We start from the raw sequence: 20,707 nt of genomic DNA, 5'->3' as shown, positions 1-20,707 counted from the left end.
GTCTGTGGACCCTGGGTCGAAGTGTTTCGGTCTGACGCGTGGCCGGGCTGGTTATTATGAAGCGTTGCCGAGTCAAACAGTTTCAGGGTGAATCCCAAATGAGGAGAAACTACCTTAGTTTTGGGGAAAAAGCGATGTACAAGCATGCACTAAGTTAGATGTGCATGTTGACACACACACTGTTGCATGCCTTGACCTGGACTGAGAGGAAGCTTGCAGAGGCACTGCTGTGGCTGTCAAGTTGTTCAATCTCTAAAGTGCTGCACTGCAGAGCACTGACCCCAGCACCCACTAGTGTAACATCTGTCACCCCTGCTCCTGTCCACAGCAGGACTCCCATTTATGGAGAGCCATAATTCACTTGCCTCAAGGCTTGCGGTCTAGTCCATGGGGGTTATGAGTTGTGAGATTGCCTTATCTGATTCATAGCTATTTATTGTTTATCGCGTCGCTGGAACATGGATTGCGATGCTAGCAGGGTACACACGTTGGCAGCATGGCTACTCTATGATCACCTGATCTGTGATTGGGGTAATGTGATGAGAGCGACAGACAAACAACAGAGTGCAATTTCCCTTAAAATGTAACCACAACTCTTTTCATTTTCATATTAGCAAGCCTTCAGGTAGTAACATCTCCTTGTTGCTCTTTGTTGGATTTATGACTACAGGGATAAATGGACGCTTAGTGACACCAATTTGTAAGCACTAAAAGCATCAACCCGATCAAAAAGAAAATTTAATAATATATAGATATTCGACCGCCCACAAAACAACTTTTCTTAGACAGGAATTAGGAATGATATCTCAACAGATGACTCTCCCTGCTGTTCAACCCACCAGCCAATCTGCCACTTTCAATGTTTATTCTCTCAAAACCTTACTGAATACAATGACTGTTTACCAGGATTTTTGTCGGTGTGGTGAATGGAGAATCTAAACCAGTCTTCTGGTTCAAAGAAGCTCATTTAAATAGTGCAGCATTTCCGCATCAATAATTATCGATCCTATCTTCATTTGTTGACCTTCTTTGTATTATTGTTCTGCCCTGTTCTTTTTTTAATTGTATTATTTTAGTAACACCGATTTTTAGAAAAAGTCACAAAAGGCCAAAACTTCCGTTTGGGATAGTTAACGTTTAAAAAGATTTTTTTTTTTTAACACTTCCTGCATCAGGAACTTGTTGTCCGTTCTCGTCAAATCTGTCCTAAAATCCATTTAGCATTATTTGGTTCATCGTCGTCCATGCTGGCACAATGTTCTTCCCCAGCATAATGATGGCGATGAGGCGATGCTCGACATAATCAACCCCTACTAACCCCCTGCCCTTTGACCCCCAGGCGACGTGATCGTGGACATCAACGGCCTGTGCGTGCTGGGCAAGACCCACGCCGACGTGGTGCAGATGTTCCAGTGCATCCCCATCAACCAGTACGTGGACCTGGTGCTGTGCCGCGGCTACCCGCTGCCCGCCGACACCGGCAGCGGCAGCGACGCCTCGGCCGAGGCCAAGGACCCCTCCCAGACCCCCTCCCCCACCGCCCGGCCGGACCCCCACCACGACGTCCCCGACGGGGGCGTCACCCTCCCCAGGCAGGGCGCCGCCGTGGCAAACGGCGGGCGCCACCACCACCAGCACCACCACCACCACCACCAGCATCATCCACCACAACAACCAGCGCATCACCCGCAAGGGCACCACCACCAGCACCACCCGCAACCCCCCCAGGCGGCCCCGGACCCCACCCTGCTGCAGCCCGAGCTGATCGGCGTGCCGCTGGTGAAGGGGCCCGGCGGGTTCGGCTTCGCCATCGCCGACTGCCCGCTGGGCCAGAAGGTGAAGATGATCCTGGACGCCCAGTGGTGCCGCGGCCTGCTGAAGGGCGACGTCATTAAGGAGATCAACCGGCAGAACGTGCAGACGCTGAGCCACGCCCAGGTGGTGGACATCCTGAAGGAGCTGGCGGTGGGCAGCGAGGTCAGCGTGCTGGTGCTCAGGGGAGGTGAGTGCTCACGGCCGGGTCGGGTCACTGTGAGGGGTGGAGCGACCGCTGTGGTCACGGCCGGGTCCCGTCACTGTGAGGGGTGGAGGGACCGCTGTGGTCACGGCCGGGTCGGGTCACTGTGAGGGGTGCAGCCCTCGATCACAAGAGTCTCAGAAGGGCTCCCAGGCACCCACGTTGTAAATTTACATTGACATTTATGACAGTTAGCAGACGCTTTTACACAAAGCGACTTGTTAACGGTTAATGCGCATATTCACACACCGACGGTGGAGTCAACCATGCAAAGTGACTGCCAGCTCGGCAGGATTAGTTAGGGTTAGGTTTCTTTCTCAGGGAAACCTCGACACTCAGCTAGGAGGAGCCAGAGATCGAAATAGAAAGCTTCCGGTTTCCAGCCAACCCGCTCTACCTCCTCCTGAGCTAAACCGAACCCGCTCAGCTAAACCTTTGATATTACACGATCGGAAAAGCTTTAAAATGGGAGGAATCCATGAGCATGAACGTGGAAGTGGGATTGCTCCATCAGGGGGGGACTGTGAGGGGTGCAAAAGGTGGCTTGTTTGAAATGTCTGGATAGGTACCTGTTGCTAAGAGCCAAACTGAACAAACAAAGTCTGTAGCAACATGATATTATGCCCCCTGCTGTTGGTGGAGTGTCACAGCCTGACCCCTTAAAACATGTTTCGATTCATTCTTCCAATATTATCTCTGTACTTTCCACATTGTGGCTTGTCGCAAACAAAGCAGGTACTCACACTGAGCACAGAGAGAAAGAGAACACAGTGAAAGTGTCGCTGAGACCAGACTGTGATTAACAGACTACCCAGAGGGGGGAACTCAATACAGTTATACTTACACGGTTATAATGGGCCCAGCGTTGACTACAGCTTGTAAAGTCATAAACTTAATGATGAATAACCGAAGGGTATTTTATGGCCCCGCCATGAGGGAGGGAGACGCCTGTAGTCATGCTGGACGCTAACTAATGCCACGCGGAGCCCATTCTTTAATAAAGTTAAGAGTTAAATTTCACGCTCCGATCCACTCCTCCACCTGCTCTCCGCTTCTTGCTTTAGATCTTCCTCCCTTACATGGAGGTTGCCATGGTTACCATGACAGAGTCAAGCTGGCAGTAGGGGTCTGCCTGGGAGTCATGGGAGATACACCTGCGCTCAGAAACACAGAACAAAAAAGAACAGAAAGACAAGAGTGGGAACGGTGAAGCATCTGTTTTCTTGTCTTTCTTTAGAAATGTGCTTATTAGGTCTAGTCAATTACACAAAACAAAGGCAGTCCCATGTGTCACGCACAAATGTAATCACAAGTAATGCCCAGGGCCAACAATGGTTAAAGAATGTATGAAACAGTAATACAATTATGAAAAGTTAATTCACAAACATATGTGTTAACACATTAACAATAGAAAGGAAAACAAATGAAGAAATATAGAAATAGAAAGAAAGAAATAACTCCAAGAAGAAAGCAAAGTCAAAGAAATAAAAACCATTAGCGTAGTGCATCTCCCCCTGCTCCTGACATGGCAGACATTTCGCAGGGCGGATAATCATCTCTCTCTCCTTCGGCTCCCGCTTCAAAGAGAAGGTTGTCGGTGATTTTGAAGAGCTTGTTCCATTTCTCACCTCTTCGCTGCAGTGCACTGCAGTAGCCTAGATTTGGTACATCCCCGGTTGCACCTCGTCACAAGTGCCAGGCACCAGGGGTTTATGCAAGGTGTGCTCTTACTGCTGCTGCTGCTAACTGTGTGTGTGTGTGCGTGTGCGTGGTTGTGTGTGTGTGTGTGTGTGTGTGTGTATGTGGGGGGGCGTTTGAATGTGTGTGTATCTGTTCATCGTACCGAGATACATAATATAATGTGTGAAGGTGAACTCTTTGTCTGAGGGACAGACAAAGAGTTCACCTTCACACATTTCATTATGTAATGTGTGAAGGTGAACTCTTTGTCTGAGGGGTAGACAAAAATTCCAGCCGGTCCTCTCAAGAAATAAGTGCGTAATTCAACGTGTGAAGGTGTGTGTGTGTGTACTGGAAGGGAATCACAGCACTTAAAAAGTGTCTATAAAGACTGCATCCCCGCGAGTCTGCCTGCAGTCATTTCTGGAGCGGGCTCAGACGTCCAGCCTGGGGACAAAAATGCTTCTCTGGATGACAGCGGAGAGACGTGAAGCGCAGTTTATTTTCTGAGCACAAAAGGATTTGGCTCGGGCTCCCATGGAGTCTAATGACCTGCCTCGGAGCGGTGCAATTAGAGCTGTCAGTCAACGTCTCATAACCATCTCTCACCCTGTGTTGACACCCGTTACGGGAGTGGCACCCAGTACTTTTGTCTTTTACACAACACTCGCTCTCGCTCTCTCTCTCTCTCTCTCTCTCGCTCTCGCTCTCGCTCTCGCGCTCTCTCTCTCTCTCTCTCTCGCTCTTGCTCTGAGCTCGCTCTCTCTCTCGCTCTAAGCCCTGAGCTCTGGCTTTTATTATAGGCTGGTAGGACACGATTAAAAATCAGAAAGGTAACTGTGTTAGCATTCAAGAGAGAGGGAATGTGGATTTACAACACTCAATGGCTCCTGTGTACCCATGCACCACTACATACTGGTACATCAGACAATATACATGTATTTATATAATATGTATTGCGTAATATAACTTTTAATACAATATAATATATGATCAGTATTTCTTTAAAACATTAGCAAGTACAAACCTGAGGGATAACACTCTTAACTCTCATCCCTTAATAACTCTAACCGATAAAATAAAGAGACTTTTTCCGAACGAGACCACTCACTCAGTGTTACGTCTCTCTTTACCAAGGTCTGGTGGGGTTGATCAATGTGCTGTCACTACTAAGTTACTTTCTGATGCGCTAAATAAACCCTCCCTCTCCCTCTCCCTCTCTCTCTCCCTCTTTCTCCGTGCAGGCCATACATCTCCTGTCAAATCCCTGAAACCAGTAAGTGCGCGTCGGGGCTTACGATCTCACATCTGTATAGTAGATATTAACTTATCACAGCTCAATCACATTCTGGAGCCGACCTATATTGTGTGGAGAATCGGCCAGTTAATGTGATTGATAATGTTGCATGTACACACATGATAGCACATTACAATGTCTATATCAGAAAGCCAACCCTTATCCAACTAATGTTTACTGTCTTCACTCACATCAAGGTCTAGATCTTGGAGATTCAACTTGTTTTTATATTTATGACCAGTAAATGTCAATTGTTGAATGAATTATCAAAGAGTACATACTAACACATTATTCCCAACAGTTCTGTCTTCCCCTTACACGACTTGAATGATGATATTCACTTTAGTTCTGTTCGGTCATAGTGTATAGTGTGTAGAACCGTAGCTAAGGGAAATAGAGTAGGCGCAGGGCATTGATGGAGCTCTGGCCGTCTAGTGCCCCCCCAGCGCTCATACATCACACCGTCTGAACGCCAGCCCTCACCGCCCCATTGGCTCACAGCGCACGTCTCTCTCTCCCCCCGTGTCCCAGGCCATGACTCAGCATCCAGTAGTCCAGGCGGCGCCCCACCCCTCGGCCCAGCCCCTACCCCAGCCCGGGGCCCCGTCCGGGGGGCAGCACAGACCGACGGAGAGACAGGACATGACGGCCAGCACGGAGACCCTGAGTCCTGTAGAGCCGCCCCCCCAGCCCCTACCGTACTCCTCCTCCGGCACCCTGCTGCGCTCCGCCTCGCCCAAGCCGGACGCCTCGGAGCTCTACCTCAGGTCCCGGGCCATGCTGGAGAGCCAGCGTGAGTAGTCCCGCAGACCCCCGGTCCCCCAGTCCCGCAAACCCCCGGTCCCCCAGTCCCCTAGACCCCCGGTCCCCCAGTCCCCTAGACCCCCGGTCCCCCAGTCTCCCTCCTGCTGGGGCTCAGGCGCTGTCGGACACAAGATGTTGGGATTGTTAATTACGATAAATGATTTACGGTAGATTAGGACATTTTTGGAGTCGTTAATGGTTTGCTAGACAAGAACTCCCATAGCCACATATACATTCAATCCCTTATGGACACTAAGTAGGCCCTTACGCACCCATTAGATTGCTTTCTGACCATATCAGAGGAATTGGTTTTATTGCGCATGGTATGTTGTCGGTGATGAACACACAATAGCTTTTTATTTCTTTCATATCAATCAACTAATGCTACTTCAGGATTTAATTCCCTCACTCATATCTCTCTCTATCTCCCCCCCCCGTCTCCAGCTCTCAACACTAAGGACCTGGACGTGTTCATCAAAAGGAACCAAGAGTCTGGCTTTGGTTTCAGAGTGCTGGGAGGCGAGGGGCCGGATCAGCCTGTGAGTATCACCCCAGTCGATCAATCAATCCTTTATTTAACCAGGTAGAGATTCATTGAGATTAAAATCTCTTTTACGAGAATGACCTGGCCAAGAGCCAGACGTTGGGCACCGCTTCCTCCTCCTCCTCCACCACCACCGCCTGAGTTCCCCATCACTCCTGCACTGCCGGATCCAGAAGCCACACGTTGACTAGAGATGGCCTGGTCCAAACCCCTCAGGGCACACAAAGAACACACACTGCAGCACAAATAAAAAATGATGGCTAAATCTTAAACCGATTTCTAAATTGAATGGATGCACTGGGTATCATAAAAATACCAAGGGAACCGGAGTAATACTGTCCATTTCGCGTGGTGGTATTGTTAAGACGTGTATTTAAAATAAATGGAGTGAATTCAAATGGCAATGATCCCCTTTTCTAAAGTATAATCATTAACAAAATAACTGATTCCAGAATTGTATTGATGGACGGGGGATAATAAAATTGAAACAAAGACACTAAAGTCTATTTTCAGTCTATTCAATACCTGATGGTATTGTTAGGATGTGTATTTACAATAAATCCATTCATCGGCTGAGCGAATGGATCCCCATGACAAACAGAACTGCTGCTGCTGTATCATCACATTGTGTGTGTGTGTGTGTGTGTGTGTGTGTGTGTGTGTGTGTGTGTGTGTGTGTGCTTGTGCGTGTGTGTGTGTGTGTGTGTGTGTGTGTGTGTGTGGTCCCCAGGTGTACATCGGGGCCATCGTGCCCCTGGGCGCGGCGGAGAAGGACGGGCGCCTGCGGGCGGGGGACGAGCTGCTCTGCATCGACGGCGTGCCCGTCAAGGGCAAGTCACACAAGCAGGTGCTGGACCTGATGACCAACGCCGCGCGCAACGGCCAGGTGCTGCTCACCGTCCGCAGGAAGGTGGCGCACGCAGGTGGGTCTGGTGGCGCGAGCCGCCGCCGGGACCGTCTGTCTGTGAGAGAGAAGAGTCGATAAAGAATTACATTTGAAAGATTTATTTTTGCATTTTTATGCTTTATTATAGAGTGAGATAGAGAGGAAGGTATGGGGGATAGAGGGGAGGACAGGCAGCAAATGAACACACGCAGGATTTGAACCGGGTCACTGCGTTCAGGTCTGAGCCAATTTGGTATGCGCTCTACCCGGCGAGCCCCGGGGCGCCCCAAAGAAATACTTTTGAATGGGATTTGGCCGTTTTAGACTAGTTTGAAGGAGCCATTCAGGTCTCACACTCAATGGGTACAATATGGATTGTGTCCGCTGTGGCAAAACTGAAACAATATTGAAACTCCAAATAAGGTCAATATAAACCCTGAAAAGGGTTGTGTGTGTGCACCAATGGAAGTCATCACGGACTTTCCGTCCAAATCTTTTGAGGTTTATGCTACCGATACAGGTTTTTGTTTTCCTACCCAAAGCTTTTCCTTTCGGCTTTTGTGCGCAAATCAACAGGCAGTGAGTGGTAGACATAGTAGATCTGTTTTGATGTGGGAAATTGGATGTCGAATGAGTCAGTGGAGGCCAAATCTGAGCATTCACAAAATACGACAATAACGGATTTTTGCTTGTTGCAATCATTTCAGAGTCAGTGTTATACCAGAGAAGTGTTAATTATATCAAAAAACTTTGATGCGGCGGCCTCATGTCTGGCGTTTTTTTAGCAGAACGCGACAGCAAGGGAGTAAAATGGTGCTGTTTAGTTTGCTGTTTAGTTTGTTATTCTGCCGATGTCGATTCGAAGGGTGGGCAGGAAGGACAGTGCATATCAGATCAGACGGTGGATTTACATCTCAAAGTACCTGTAAGGTAAAACAAACAGTGCCGCCGAGGCTCAACAACATCAACCTCACAGCAGCTGCCAATAAGCACTCCGCGGACGATGTGAACACACCCTTCCCCACGCCTTTGATTGTGATGGATCCACCGCACAGCCAAGACCTCATTGGCGCGATGAAGGATCCGTCACGTAGTCGACGCTTGTTCTATTTGTTTATTCAACGCCGGGGTTTAAAATGAGGAGCTAGTGCTCCGTGATGCACGCGAGAAGTAGCCTCCGCAGCACAACAACAATGATGGATTGAGGTCCTTCTGCCCGCCTCATGAATAACACATTGTCGCTGTGTTTCATCTCCGATAAAAGCCCGTTCCTGTTTCATAAACCGCCTCAATTGAACGTGTGAAACGTCTGATCGTGTTTGTTGTTTTTGGGATTTAAGGATTAGGGAAGGTGTGTGGAGGGACAGATCGGGGAGGCCTTGACGTATTATGTTTGTGTGCTACACTGCGAAACATTGCAGAACATTTGTTTATGTGGACAGTTAATCTTCAACAACATTTGTTGATATATATTTAAAAAAAAAAACAAGGTGTTGTACAGATATGACTTTCAGCAGGGGAGAGAGCTCTTTGTGTTGGAGATGGTTGTCCATGTTTTGCTAGATGATTAAAACTAACAATTAACATAAGTCTTCACGTTCCAATGCTGATAATTACAACCTTGTTGTTGTGTTGGGGCCAGTGTATCAGGGACTAAGTTGTTCCGTTAAGGACGTACTGATGTCTGATCTAAAGGTCGCGCTCTGGTTGTTCCCATTTATCCATAAGACGTGGTCGGCCCGGAGGAGGGCGGCCCGCAGCCGGCGCTGGCCCTGGTCAACGGGTCTCCCAGGCTGCCGCGGGTGCTGGAGGCGGGGTCGCTGCCGCCGCCGCCACCCTCGGCCCAGCAGCACGCCCGGCCCGAGTGCTTTGACATCACGCTGCACCGCAAGGACAACGAGGGCTTCGGCTTCGTCATCCTCACCTCCAAGAACAAGCCCCCCCCCGGAGGTCTTACACACACACACGCACGCCCACACACGCACACGCACGCGCGCACACACACACACAGACGCACACAGACACACACACACACACACGTCTCACATGTCTGTCTGTCTGTCTGTCTGTCTGTCTGTCTGTCTTATATTCGAGTCACAAAATGTTGTAGTCGCTGTAAGATATTGTTATGTTGACATGGCTTTTAACCATTACGGTCTGTTCTCTTCGCTAGGACATTGTGTTTTCTTTGGGTTGCCTAGCGACCATATACACCATCATTGGCCCCCAGGCTACGGTTTGAGTTGGCATGCCTGTTGTTCTCTGACATGTTCAGGACACGCCCGGTGGCAATGTCCTGCTCCTCGCAGTAGGGACTAGGCCTGAACGATTTGGGAAGATAATCTTATTACGATTATTTCGACCAATTTTGCGATTTTTTTCTTTTTAAAGTTCCTTCTGTTCTGTATTATTCACTAAACAAGCAATGAATCATTCTATAGTATGACCAACGCAACATTGGAAGAAGTCAACATATAAACTGCTCTTTCCTTTATGCCAGGCCTATGTGTTGAGATGAATTGATGAATGAATTAATATTATAACATCTTTATTTAACTATTGAATTTAAAAAAGAAATCGGAATCTTACTGATCTCCAGTCAGTAACAGTGAAAAATCACCCCAAATTGTTATATTTATTTATATATATCTTTTTTGTCGCAGCCTTCGGTTTGAATTTGATTAGTCGTGATTAACCTAGCAGTGCTCGTGGATCCAGACCCCCCTGGAGCTCACCTCCCTCGCTCATCTCCTCTCTCTCTCTCTCTCTCTCGCTCTCGCTCTCGCTCTCGCTCTCGCTCTCTCTCTCTCTCTCTCTCTCTCTCTGCCCGCAGTGATCCCCCACAAGATCGGCCGCATCATCGAGGGCAGCCCCACGGACCGCACGGGCCAGATGAAGGTGGGCGACCGCATCTCGGCCGTCAACGGGCGCTCCATCATGGACCTGTCCCACAACGACATCGTCCAGCTCATCAAGGAGGCGGGCAACTCGGTCACCCTCACCGTGGTGCCCGAGGACGGTGAGAGGAACCGTCTGCTCGCGCTGAACGCCGTTCACCTTATTATTTATGTATTTTTAAAATAAAGGTCCCATGACATGCCACCAGGTGTGGTGTGATTAGCCCTGACAAGCCGTTTTGGATATCTGCCCCTTATGACATCACAGGTGGGCGTGTCCACCTAGATGTGTCCACCTAGATCAGCCTACCAGCCAACCCCGTGGACTGTAGCAAACGCTGCTCATCTATCCGCCACACATCTAGGTGGACACGCCCACCTGTGATGTCATAAGGGCCAGATTTCCAAAACGGCTTGTAAGAGCTAATCACACCACACCTTGTGGAATGTCATGGGACCTTTAAGATTTATTTTTGTATTTTTATGCTTTATGATAGAGTGAGATAGACAGGAAGGTATGGGAGATAGAGGGCCTTAATGGTACGCGCTCTACCCAGTGAGCTGTTCACCCATTATACATCGGTGGAACGAAGGCACGAGATTGGTGGGATTATGGCAGCAGCCGATGTGTAGATGAACTGAACCGATGTGATCCCATCTTGGTCATGCAGAGGCGGGCATGAGTGTCCAGCCGTATCTCCTAGAGGAGCAGCTTAGGTGTTTCCCTGTCAAACCTAATTCATAGTGGTAGGGATGTCCTCACCCCGGCCCTCGCCCACGGTTCATACGGTGAGTCATGCACCTCTTGTGAGCAGGGTGCCTGAATCGCCCGTCTACAGCAGCAACAACAACAGCGACGACTATAATCATCTGTCCTTGTGCTTCACGATCAATGCATCACAGCGACCATAACCTGAGTTTAATACGGAGCAGCGGCTTTGTGAACCTTTTCTATGTTTGTTTTGTGACGTTGTATTTTCATGTTTTACAGACAGTGGACCCCCGTCTGGTGCCAGTTCAGCCAAGCAGAGTCCTTCAGCACAACACAGGGTCATAGGCCCCCAGGCTAACGTCCACACCGACAGGTACGGAGGACACACACACACATACACACGTACCATCACACACGCACAAACACACACACACACACACATCAAGACATACACACACACACACACACCCACACACACATCAAGACATACACACACACAACAGGTTCACACATACATACACACAAACACACACACACACACACCCAGACATACATGCACACACATCCAGCAATACACACACACACATCCAGACATACACACACACATTAACAGGTCCACACACACAACAGCTTCACACATACACACACACACACACACACACATACACACACACACACACACACACACACACACACACACACACACACACACACACACACACAGGTCCACACATCCACCCACGCACACACACACAAACACATATAGTGGACATACACTTATAGTATATAGTGTATAGATCAAAGTATAATCCAAACAAACATGAGGGAATGCGGGGGGGGGGGGGGGGGGGGGGGATTAGCAGAGTCCCATTTCTCCCTTTTGATCTCCGTTTATAATCCAGATTACCTGTGTCAAACTTTTAATCCATGACCACAGCCACAATTCTCGATCGTCATCCTTTTTGCTATTTTCTTTCTATTTTATTCCTCATCCGAAATGTCTCTCCTCCTCCAAATGCCACTCCTCGCCGACATCTCCAGTCTCTCCTGTGTTTTGTTTTGAATCGTCAGCTCAGGGGTAAAAGCCTCTGTAGGAGTGGCGTCCTTGTTAGCGCGCTCGCATCGCGGGCATGGAACATGCCATCCCCCCTCTGCTAGCACTGAGGGGCTTTCTGGATGTGTGGCGGCTCAGCCTTGTTCCCACGGCGGCCCGGTAACAAGCTGTAAAATGTGGCCACCCAACTACGCAGCGCAGCGGCCCTTATAAAGGAATAACAGCGCCCACCCCCCCCCCCCCCCCCCCCCCCCCACACTGTGGAACTAACAGGGCCCTGGTCGCTGCTGTTGTCGCCGTCGACTTAATGAAGACTCAAGCCTCCTCTGACACGATTTGTTTATCGTAAATATACTCTGCAAGGGTCATCCTTGACATCGCAGTCATTTCTGTTTACCTGATATATCCAGGGAATACAAGCCATGTAAACACCACTTCCCGGTTTGGTCAAAATAATGAATTAAAAGAGGGGGGGAGGGTTCTTCCCCCCCAGTGTGAAACCCGTTTATGACGCCTTGATAACCTTCGCCGATTTTTGCGTTGGTGAATTCATTCTGGGCTTGCACCGAGTTGTCCGATGTTAAAGTCACTACCGCGTAACCTAGTCCCTCTGCCCTCCCTCTTATGGTCGCTCACTGTGACCATAAGCAAACTCAATGGGTCGTGTGCTTGTTCCTGTAGGAACGGCCATGGAGAGGACAGGAGGGAGTACAAGACCCTGCCCTCACGAGAGACGCCAGGCACCAAGCAGGTGAGCGCTTGCTGCAAATACCCAGTGGGACGTGTGTGTGTGTGTGTGTGTGTGTGCGTGTGTGCGTGCGTGCGTGCGCGTTCACGACACCGACCCCTCATCCTCCCCATGCCATACTAAGCAGCTCCTAATCCCCCCCACCCCCCTCCGTCCCCCCAGCCCCACCAGAGGTGCCTCAGCTGTGGTTAATGTCTTAAGAGAGTGTTGTGCTGTCGTCCGCGCCACAGGGCTGCTTCGTGGTGGAGCTGGAGCGCGGCCAGAGGGGCTTCGGCTTCAGCCTGCGGGGGGGGAAGGAGTACAACATGGGCCTGTTCATCCTGCGCCTGGCAGAGGAAGGGCCAGCCCTCCGCGACGGGAGGATACACGTGAGTCCCGCCCGCCGCCTCCCCACTCTCTGCTGGGGGGGGGGGGGGGGGGGGGTAGACCGGCAGCGATGAGTTTTGGGATGACCATTTCACTGGGGGGATTGAAGCAACATTTAGGGGGACTCTTATTCTGAAAAAACATGAATTGTGATTTTTGTATTCTTTTTTTCGGCTTTGACCGACAAAAGACATGTATGTTCTCTACAGCATAAAGACCATAGAATAGGTACGTTTGTGGTCTCTACAGGGTGAGATCTGACCCATGTGTTTCTCTGGCAGGTAGGGGACCAGATCGTGGAGATCAACGGCGAGGCGACCCAGGGCATCACCCACACCAGGGCCATCGAGCTGATCCAGGCAGGGGGCCACCGGGTGCACCTCCTGATGCGCCCGGGCCAGGGTCTGGTCCCCGATCACAGTGAGTGGCCGCAGGGGGGAGTGGGCACACACGCACGCACGCACGCACGCACGCACACATGCATTATTTATAGATCCAAAACAGAACGTGAAATGCTTATGGAAAATGGCTGTTCAGATATGGCTTCCCTAGGATGGAGCTGAGTTTTAAACATGTGTGGTTATTCGTCTTCTTTTATTTCATCATGCACGTTTTCCAAGCGTTACTCTTGACGTTTTTCGCCTCCTCCCTTTTATTCAGTTTTTATTTTCGGATCAATCTGAATCACTCACTTACGATCCATGGCCTTCTACCTTTCTCTCTCTCTCCCTCTCTCTCTCTCTCTCTCTCTCTCTCTCTCTCTCTGTCTCTTTCTCTCTCTCTCTCTCTCTCTCTCTCTCTCTCTCTCTCTCTCTCTCTCTCTCTCTCTCTCTCTCTCTCTCTCTCTCTCTCTCTCTCTCTCTCTCTCTCTCTCTCTCTCTCTCTCTCTCTGTCTCTTTCTCTCTCTCTCTCTCTCTCTCTCTCTCTCTCTCTCTCTCTCTCTCTCTCTCTCTCTCTCTCTCTCTCTCTCTCTCTCTCTCTCTCTCTCTCTCTCTCTCTCTCTCTCTCTGTGTGTTTCGACCGGCACTGCTCACTGGCTCCACCTCTGTATTTCTTCCTCCTGTAGGTCTGAACTCTTCTTCCACCCTGTGCTTCTACATGAAACCAGAGCAACACTAAAGGCGTCACTGCTTTTCTCGGTCTGTCCCTTTTGATAACCTCGGTAAACCATTTGTATTCTCTTCTCTTTTTGACCCCTCCTTGTCGACACGACACAAATCAGCTAGTTCCAGGAGTCTCAGTCGGTGCGTTGTCAATGGCCCACCTGCCTGTCAATCACAAGCAGCCCAGCGGTTTGTGCCCTTAGCTTAAGTCTAGCTAAATAAATAATGATAAGTAATGCAAGGTCGTTGTTCTGTAGTCGACAGTAAGCGTGAGAAATCATCTTTGGCTTCTGTTTATTTATGAAGATTACTGGAACATTACATGCCGCTGAACAGACAGACTTAATCCCAAGAGAACATTAAGTTTAGGAACACAGAGATCCCCAAAACTAAATATTGATTGCATAGTGAGCGACAAATTGTAAAAACATGTTGCACGCAATTGTGTGCGTGTGCATTCACTGGCTTCCACTTTCCGAGCCAAAGATTGACTTAGAGCTTGCATGAGGTGATGCTCGTAGGAAATCCAAAATCGTATTTCAGTTTCACTAGGTCTATATATTTCCACCTTCCCCATCGCTCTCTCTCTCTCCCTCACTCTATCTTCCTGGTTTTCTGCTGCATCTTTGGGCTCTCCATCACGGCTCTGCAATTCTTATCAGCTCTGGGGGAAATTGAGGCGTCGGGCCGGGTGAAAGCTACAAACTTTTATTTGAGTGGCTGTGACTTTGGACAGATGCATATCTTATGATTTTGACTCAGACCTGAATGACTTTTGGCAGGTAGTGGATGGGGTATTAGGGGTACAATGAGGATAACATTAGTTGATGGGGCTTTTAATGCATGACATTTCCAGGTTGTCGATGAAGAGGCTAGCCAATGGATTTTTTCAGGCGTCACAGTTTGCTTGAATTGTTCTTTTTTATTTTTTGTTCTTCTTGTCTGTTGTCAACATAAATGTTCAGGCTCAAAGGACAAAACGACTATCCCGACGTCCGGCTTTGCCAGGCTCTCTGTATCTGATGAGCATCCATCCCCAGCCTCTCCGCCCTCCGCCCCTGAGACATATCCATTCCCACCCAACACCACCCCCACCCCCACCCCAAGCCCCGACGACACCCTAGGGGTGGGCGCCCCCGAGCGCGGGGGGTCGACCAAGCCAGCCCGCGGGCGACCCCACCAGAAGCATCCCAGCAGCCACAGTGGCCCAGACCAACACCCCCCACACCTCGACCTGCCCCACCCAGACCAGGCGACCGGCCCGGCCAGAGAAGGCCCGGGCTGGGGAGACCGCTCGGAGCCCGCCCCCCACAGCCCCAGGGAGGCGGAGAGAGGGGGATACGACGGATCCCCGGAGGACCGGAGCCGGGAGAAACAGACCCACCGTCCCTCCTCCTCGAGCCCCAGGAAGAGCTCCGGGAGGGGGGAGCCGCAGCAGGATGAGGCTGGGGGCCTTCACAGGAGCCCGGAGGAGCCCCACAGTCCCCGGCGGCCAGCGGGCCAGGAGCCCAGGGAGAGGAGGGGCAGGGGGGAGGAGGAGCGAGGAGAAGCCCCCATCCAGGGAACCGCCGAGCGCCGCAAGAGAGACGGCGGCGGCCCCGCCTCCAACGGCCCCGCCCAGAGGGAGCCCGACCACAGCAGCTTGGGCCGCAGGGGGGGCAGGCAGAAGGAGAGGGAGAGGCAGGCGGACCAGGAGGGCCAGCCGCCCCCGGGGCCGGCTGAAGAGGCGGGCAGGAGGGACCCCAGAGGGTCCAGCAGCAGCCTGCAGGACCCCGTCTACAGCGGGACGTCCGGCACCAAGAAGGCTGCCATCACTCCGGGCCCCTGGAAGGTCCCCAGTACCTCCAAGATCCAGTCCCACGGAGAGACGGCTCATGAAGGGTTTTAATCTGCTCACAGGGCACCCGATGTCCAACCAGAAGGATCAGGAGAAGGAGAAGGAGGAGCCTTCTCCGTAGCATCGACGGTGAGAATGGAAGGATCAACCACTTTGTGTGTTTATTAAAGAGACATTGGCATCACTGTGTAACTAACGACAACAATGCATCATCGAGCTCATTATCAATTAATTTCACCTTGTTTGCCTCGGTCAAGGTCGTCAGGGTCTTGAAGCCTGTTATGACCTACTTATTTGTGCTTAGATGTGCTTATATTAGCTTTCCACAAGGGGGGGGGGGGGGGGGGGGTCTTCTGTGTTTTACTTGATTATAATTACGTTCGGAGGAGGGGGGGGGGGGGGGGTTGATGACGACATCTTTGACTGTGCCAACGAAGTGATCCCGGTCCATGAAGAAGCTGCTCTCACTCTCACTGTGACCCGATTCTAGTGTGGGCGGGAGGGAACGGACGGGGGTCCACTACCTCCACACTGAAGACTCACAGAACCCCCCCCCCCCCCACCCCCACCCGTTCCCCCTCAGCATCCGATGCAATCAGTCATCTTTACTTCCTGGGGAGATGGCTCCACTGTGGGCGGTAGTTGATGGATGTGTGTGGAGGAGGAAGAGGAGGAGGAGGAGGAGGAAGGACTTTAATCAGCTTTCAGAAGGGGACATATAATCACCCGGGTCTTCTTTTTTCTACGTCTCGACCGTGAACCAGAGCTGTGAACTTGTGTGTCAGAGCATGCATGTAGAGTGTGTGTCCCCCCCCCCCCCCCCCCCCCCCCCCCTCCCCCCATCAGCTTGGCAGTTGCAGAGTGCACTGATCCATCCAGAGGCTTAATATGCATCCCAACATCTGACCGGACACTTGTGGCTATAGTTATTATTCTTTGTTACCATGTGTGGTTCCTGAGGACGGATGTTGTAATTTATTGGGAGAATCTGTATGAAGGAAATATCATGGTTATATATATATAGTGAGTCATTATATCTTTTGATAACGAAACCTGAACAAAAATAGAAGAAATATAATGTGTCGATAAGCATTACCATTGAAAATGATTTACCCAGGTCAAAGCCACTACTATGTTTCAAGTATTTACGTTTGCAATACTCACGGGAAAGCCAATGCATGGGAATAGAGCACCATGGATATAGACCTTCTGTTCCTACTAATTTGTGTTTGTGGTGTGCCCCACAAGCTGATTCCATCCATGTGATGTTGTCCACTGCTAGTAGTTATGTATTCTATGTCACTATATATGTCCCTTGTTGGATCTGTATATTATTATTTAACAGAATATCTATATATAGTGCAAGAAGTACAATTCAGATTTGGCGTATCACACTGATTGTAAACAAAATGCCTTTGCCTTTTACTTATTGAAGCAGACAATTGTTATTTTCTTCCTTAGTATTTCTAGCGTATTAATGTCACCCGTGTGGTTCTTAAGACCGTTCCCCGAAAATGTGACCAACTTGGTGCGATTTTTTTTTTTACCGTTGTCAATCCGCAACAAAAAGTACCTTGTGTTTGGTTCTTCCGTAATGTAACTTCAATGTAGAACTTGGACTGGGGTAGAGAAAGGACTTGTTCATTCATTACATTGCTTTGGTGGTTTCAGCACATCCTGTGTTGACATTGCATCATACTGTTAACACTGAATTAAATATGGCATTGGTCTACTATTTGTATAAAATCTGTCTTCCCTTGTTTACCAAGATATATTGTAGGCTTATATTAGACACGTTTTGAGTTGGCAGTGTATTACTGAAATTAACCTATTTTTTAAAGTCTTACATGACACCTATGGATTTGTAGCAACTTAAGTAGATGGTAGCATTACCTATTCAGTCCAAAAATTATGTCTGTAATTATTTATATGTCCCAACAACAAAAAACAGATGGGAATTTTCTCAGGATTGAAAGTAACCAGCAGAAGCGCTATGTTTTTATTGCGACACTGCGGTGGAGTGCAGAGACATCTAGTGTTTCATGTACTGTACTGCAGGAGAGTTATAATTGAGATGTTGGGGGAACTTGCATAATAGTAGCCTAAATAAAGAAAACCCAAATAGATGGCTAAAATGCCCTTCTCGGTCTGCCTAAATATTTGCATTTTATAGTCTAGATTTCGTTTATAGCTCATAAATTATTGTCCTTTTCACATAATGGGCTGCGGTACCATATGTTCACATGACGTTTAATACTGTGGCCTTGCATTGCTTCAACATACAAACAGCCTTCTTAGGTTTGAGTTCATTGTAGTTGTAAATGTTTATAAATTGTACAGCACCTGTATAAAAAAAATCCCTCATTCAGATAAAAAAAAAAACAATACTCTGTAAATCGTTTCATTATTTTTTTAAGTATTGAATGGAAAATGATATAAAATTGTGAAAGGAAAATATTCTAGTCATGGCATTCGGTTAATGCACTGATAAATAAAGGTTTACTGAATAAATGACTTGCAAGCATTCCTTTTGTTACCATGGGTGCCATTAATTAAGGCATGAGAGAAAATGTTTCCTCATCTACTCTGATAGGCCCTGCGGTCATATATCTGAATAACTCAATATTACTCGGTTTTACTATTCATGTATCTACTACAACCATTATACTACCATGGTTTGGCCGATCGGTAAGGACTATTTATTCGTGATTTTATTATCACACTATTATGTTTGTTATGAATTGTACTTGTAGGCCTACTATTTGATCATAACACAATTGAAACGGTTAGCCTATAGGCTACATACAAATAAAAGTTGAAGACACCGTGAACTGCCTGCTAGAGCTACAGGTAATGTGCCTTAATAATGTTTTAATCAACATAAGCCTTCACGCACACTATTGCCGAAATCCTGAATACCGTCTGAAGCTTCCATCGTGACGTTCCATGACGTCAGCTGTAAATGCGTGCGTGCAGAAGAGCACGCTCTCCCCCGGCACACAAGGAAGAAAACTACATAGTCCAGGAGGCCACGCTATGCGCCTGCGCCCAAATCATGCCTGCGATGTTAAAACTACACATCTCGGAGAAAGAACTACAACGTTGTTGTAGTTCTGCCTTGCGCAGAAGGGCTTTAGAGCCCTTTAAATGTAGCCTACAGTACGTGCAAAGATGGCATCTCAAGCCGACTCGGTACATGCGCAACATGTGAAAGCAAGGGTAAATGACATCCTCGCCCGATTAACGCAAGAGAAGAAAAAGAAGACAAAAAGGGACGCGTTGGCGCAGCCCCTGAAACACGAGCGGACGGATAGAGACGCGAAGAAAGTGGAGCTCAATCCTCTCCGGCATCACGACCACCACCACCAACAGCAGCCTGCAGAGCCACGGGAGCACCAACAGCTGCACAAAAACCAAATACATAACAACTTTTGCTCTGAAAAACCTTCCACGCTGCCAAACCATTACCACCATCACCACCACCATCATCTCCATCACAGCAGCCGCACCAACGGCGCAAAGAAGAATGCACCACCTGCCTCCTCGCAGAAGGTACCGCCGCACAAACCGGCAAAGAAGCGGCCGTTGCCTCCCACTCCTCTTCCGTTATTTACTTTTCCGCCTCTCAGAGGGGCCAAGGTCAAGACGCAGGGGCGCACTGAGCCGCGTCGGGAGAAGGACCACCGGCCCAACGGGAAGAATGAAAACACCGGGGCCAACGTGACACACACAGAGCTGAAGAAACCACAGCGAGGTAGGACACCATTCAGTGTGCTAGAAAGTGTACGTAAAAATACAATTATGTGTAATAAGAAATATGCTTTATATACATATTGTATTTCTCATATGAAATGCAAACGAACTTGACATTGTTTGATACATTATAATCAAATTGTTTCCTATATGGGGGGCCTAACGTAGTCCAAGACTCTTCACATGATGCTTTATTAGACACATTACACACTATTTGCAGATAGGTTCTTAACTCTCTTTAAACGCCAGATGCTCTGTTTTCTTTGCCGTTTTTTGGTCTTTTGAACTTGATTTTTCTACCTGCTGCTGTGCAGGTGAGTCACGGCCTCGCGACGAGAATGTTAAATCCCAAGCGCTGCTGGCGGAATACCTCCTGAAGAAGTCAAAGAAGAGGAAGAGGAGGCATCACAGCGAAGATGAAGACCAGCCCAGCAGCGGGAAGCTCAGCGGCGTCGTGCGCCACATGGAGGTGCAGACCGTGTGCACGGGACCGGCAGCCGACCTCACCTTGTCCCCCGCTCACCCTGCTCCTCCTCCTCCTCCTCCTGACCAGGAAGGTCGGCCCGATCACCGCCACCACCATCCCCATCATCCCCCAGACCATCCTCCTCACCCTCAGGACCACGCCCACCTCCGCACCCCCAGGGCTCCGTTCCTCTCCCATCAGGACCACTCCATCCGCAGCGCGTGCCTTCAGACGGGCGGCTGGCACGGCCGCTTCATGCACGAGGAGCGGCAGGCCAACGGCGGCGGCCGGGTCCTCCACGCCTACGCCGACGAGCTGGCCTCGCTGGGGGCCGACCACCTGAGGGCCTTCGCCGGGGAGTTCATGGAGCGGGCGTTCGCCGAGACGGGCCGCAGCCATCGGGGGAAGAGGAGGCCGGCCGGGGCCCGCTACGCCCTGGCGGTGGTCCACGGGGCCGCCGCCTACCTGCCGGACTTCCTGGACTACTTTGCGTTCAACTTCCCCCACACGCCGGTGAAGATGGAGCTGCTGGGAAAGAAGGAC

General features: G+C 49.6%; 2 protein-coding genes across 3 annotated transcripts in view; both read left to right on the top strand.

The window, feature by feature from the left end:
- magi3a (membrane associated guanylate kinase, WW and PDZ domain containing 3a) overlaps nucleotides 1-18,459 on the top strand; it is a 103,939-nt gene extending 85,480 nt beyond the window's left edge. The window contains exons 10-22 of one of the 2 annotated variants that reach the window (XM_030357509.1): nucleotides 1,340-2,002; nucleotides 4,942-4,973; nucleotides 5,526-5,787; nucleotides 6,243-6,337; nucleotides 7,073-7,265; nucleotides 8,957-9,178; nucleotides 10,062-10,247; nucleotides 11,117-11,210; nucleotides 12,573-12,642; nucleotides 12,870-13,007; nucleotides 13,287-13,425; nucleotides 14,072-14,167; nucleotides 15,074-15,208. In XM_030357509.1, the coding sequence (XP_030213369.1) occupies nucleotides 1,340-2,002; nucleotides 4,942-4,973; nucleotides 5,526-5,787; nucleotides 6,243-6,337; nucleotides 7,073-7,265; nucleotides 8,957-9,178; nucleotides 10,062-10,247; nucleotides 11,117-11,210; nucleotides 12,573-12,642; nucleotides 12,870-13,007; nucleotides 13,287-13,425; nucleotides 14,072-14,124 (2,147 nt within the window). In that variant the 3' untranslated portion in view covers nucleotides 14,125-14,167; nucleotides 15,074-15,208. Of the gene's footprint in view, nucleotides 1-1,339; nucleotides 2,003-4,941; nucleotides 4,974-5,525; nucleotides 5,788-6,242; nucleotides 6,338-7,072; nucleotides 7,266-8,956; nucleotides 9,179-10,061; nucleotides 10,248-11,116; nucleotides 11,211-12,572; nucleotides 12,643-12,869; nucleotides 13,008-13,286; nucleotides 13,426-14,071; nucleotides 14,168-15,073 lie in introns of both variants that reach the window. The other variant, XM_030357497.1, reaches the window with a different exon arrangement.
- Nucleotides 18,460-19,010: 551 nt separating this feature from the next.
- Nucleotides 19,011-20,707, top strand: part of rsbn1 (round spermatid basic protein 1) — a 7,599-nt gene continuing 5,902 nt past the window's right edge. Inside the window, exons 1-2 of the mRNA XM_030357469.1 lie at nucleotides 19,011-19,699; nucleotides 20,013-20,707. The exon at nucleotides 20,013-20,707 is cut by the window's right edge and continues 36 nt beyond it. Of these exons, the coding sequence (XP_030213329.1) occupies nucleotides 19,117-19,699; nucleotides 20,013-20,707 (1,278 nt within the window). The 5' untranslated portion in view covers nucleotides 19,011-19,116. The remainder of the gene's footprint in view (nucleotides 19,700-20,012) is intronic.

Source organism: Gadus morhua, chromosome 1, assembly GCF_902167405.1.
Source record: "Gadus morhua chromosome 1, gadMor3.0, whole genome shotgun sequence".
Classification (NCBI taxonomy): domain Eukaryota; kingdom Metazoa; phylum Chordata; class Actinopteri; order Gadiformes; family Gadidae; genus Gadus; species Gadus morhua.
The sequence above is the reverse complement of the archived record's forward strand: the minus strand, read 5'-3'. Positions and strand labels throughout refer to the sequence as shown.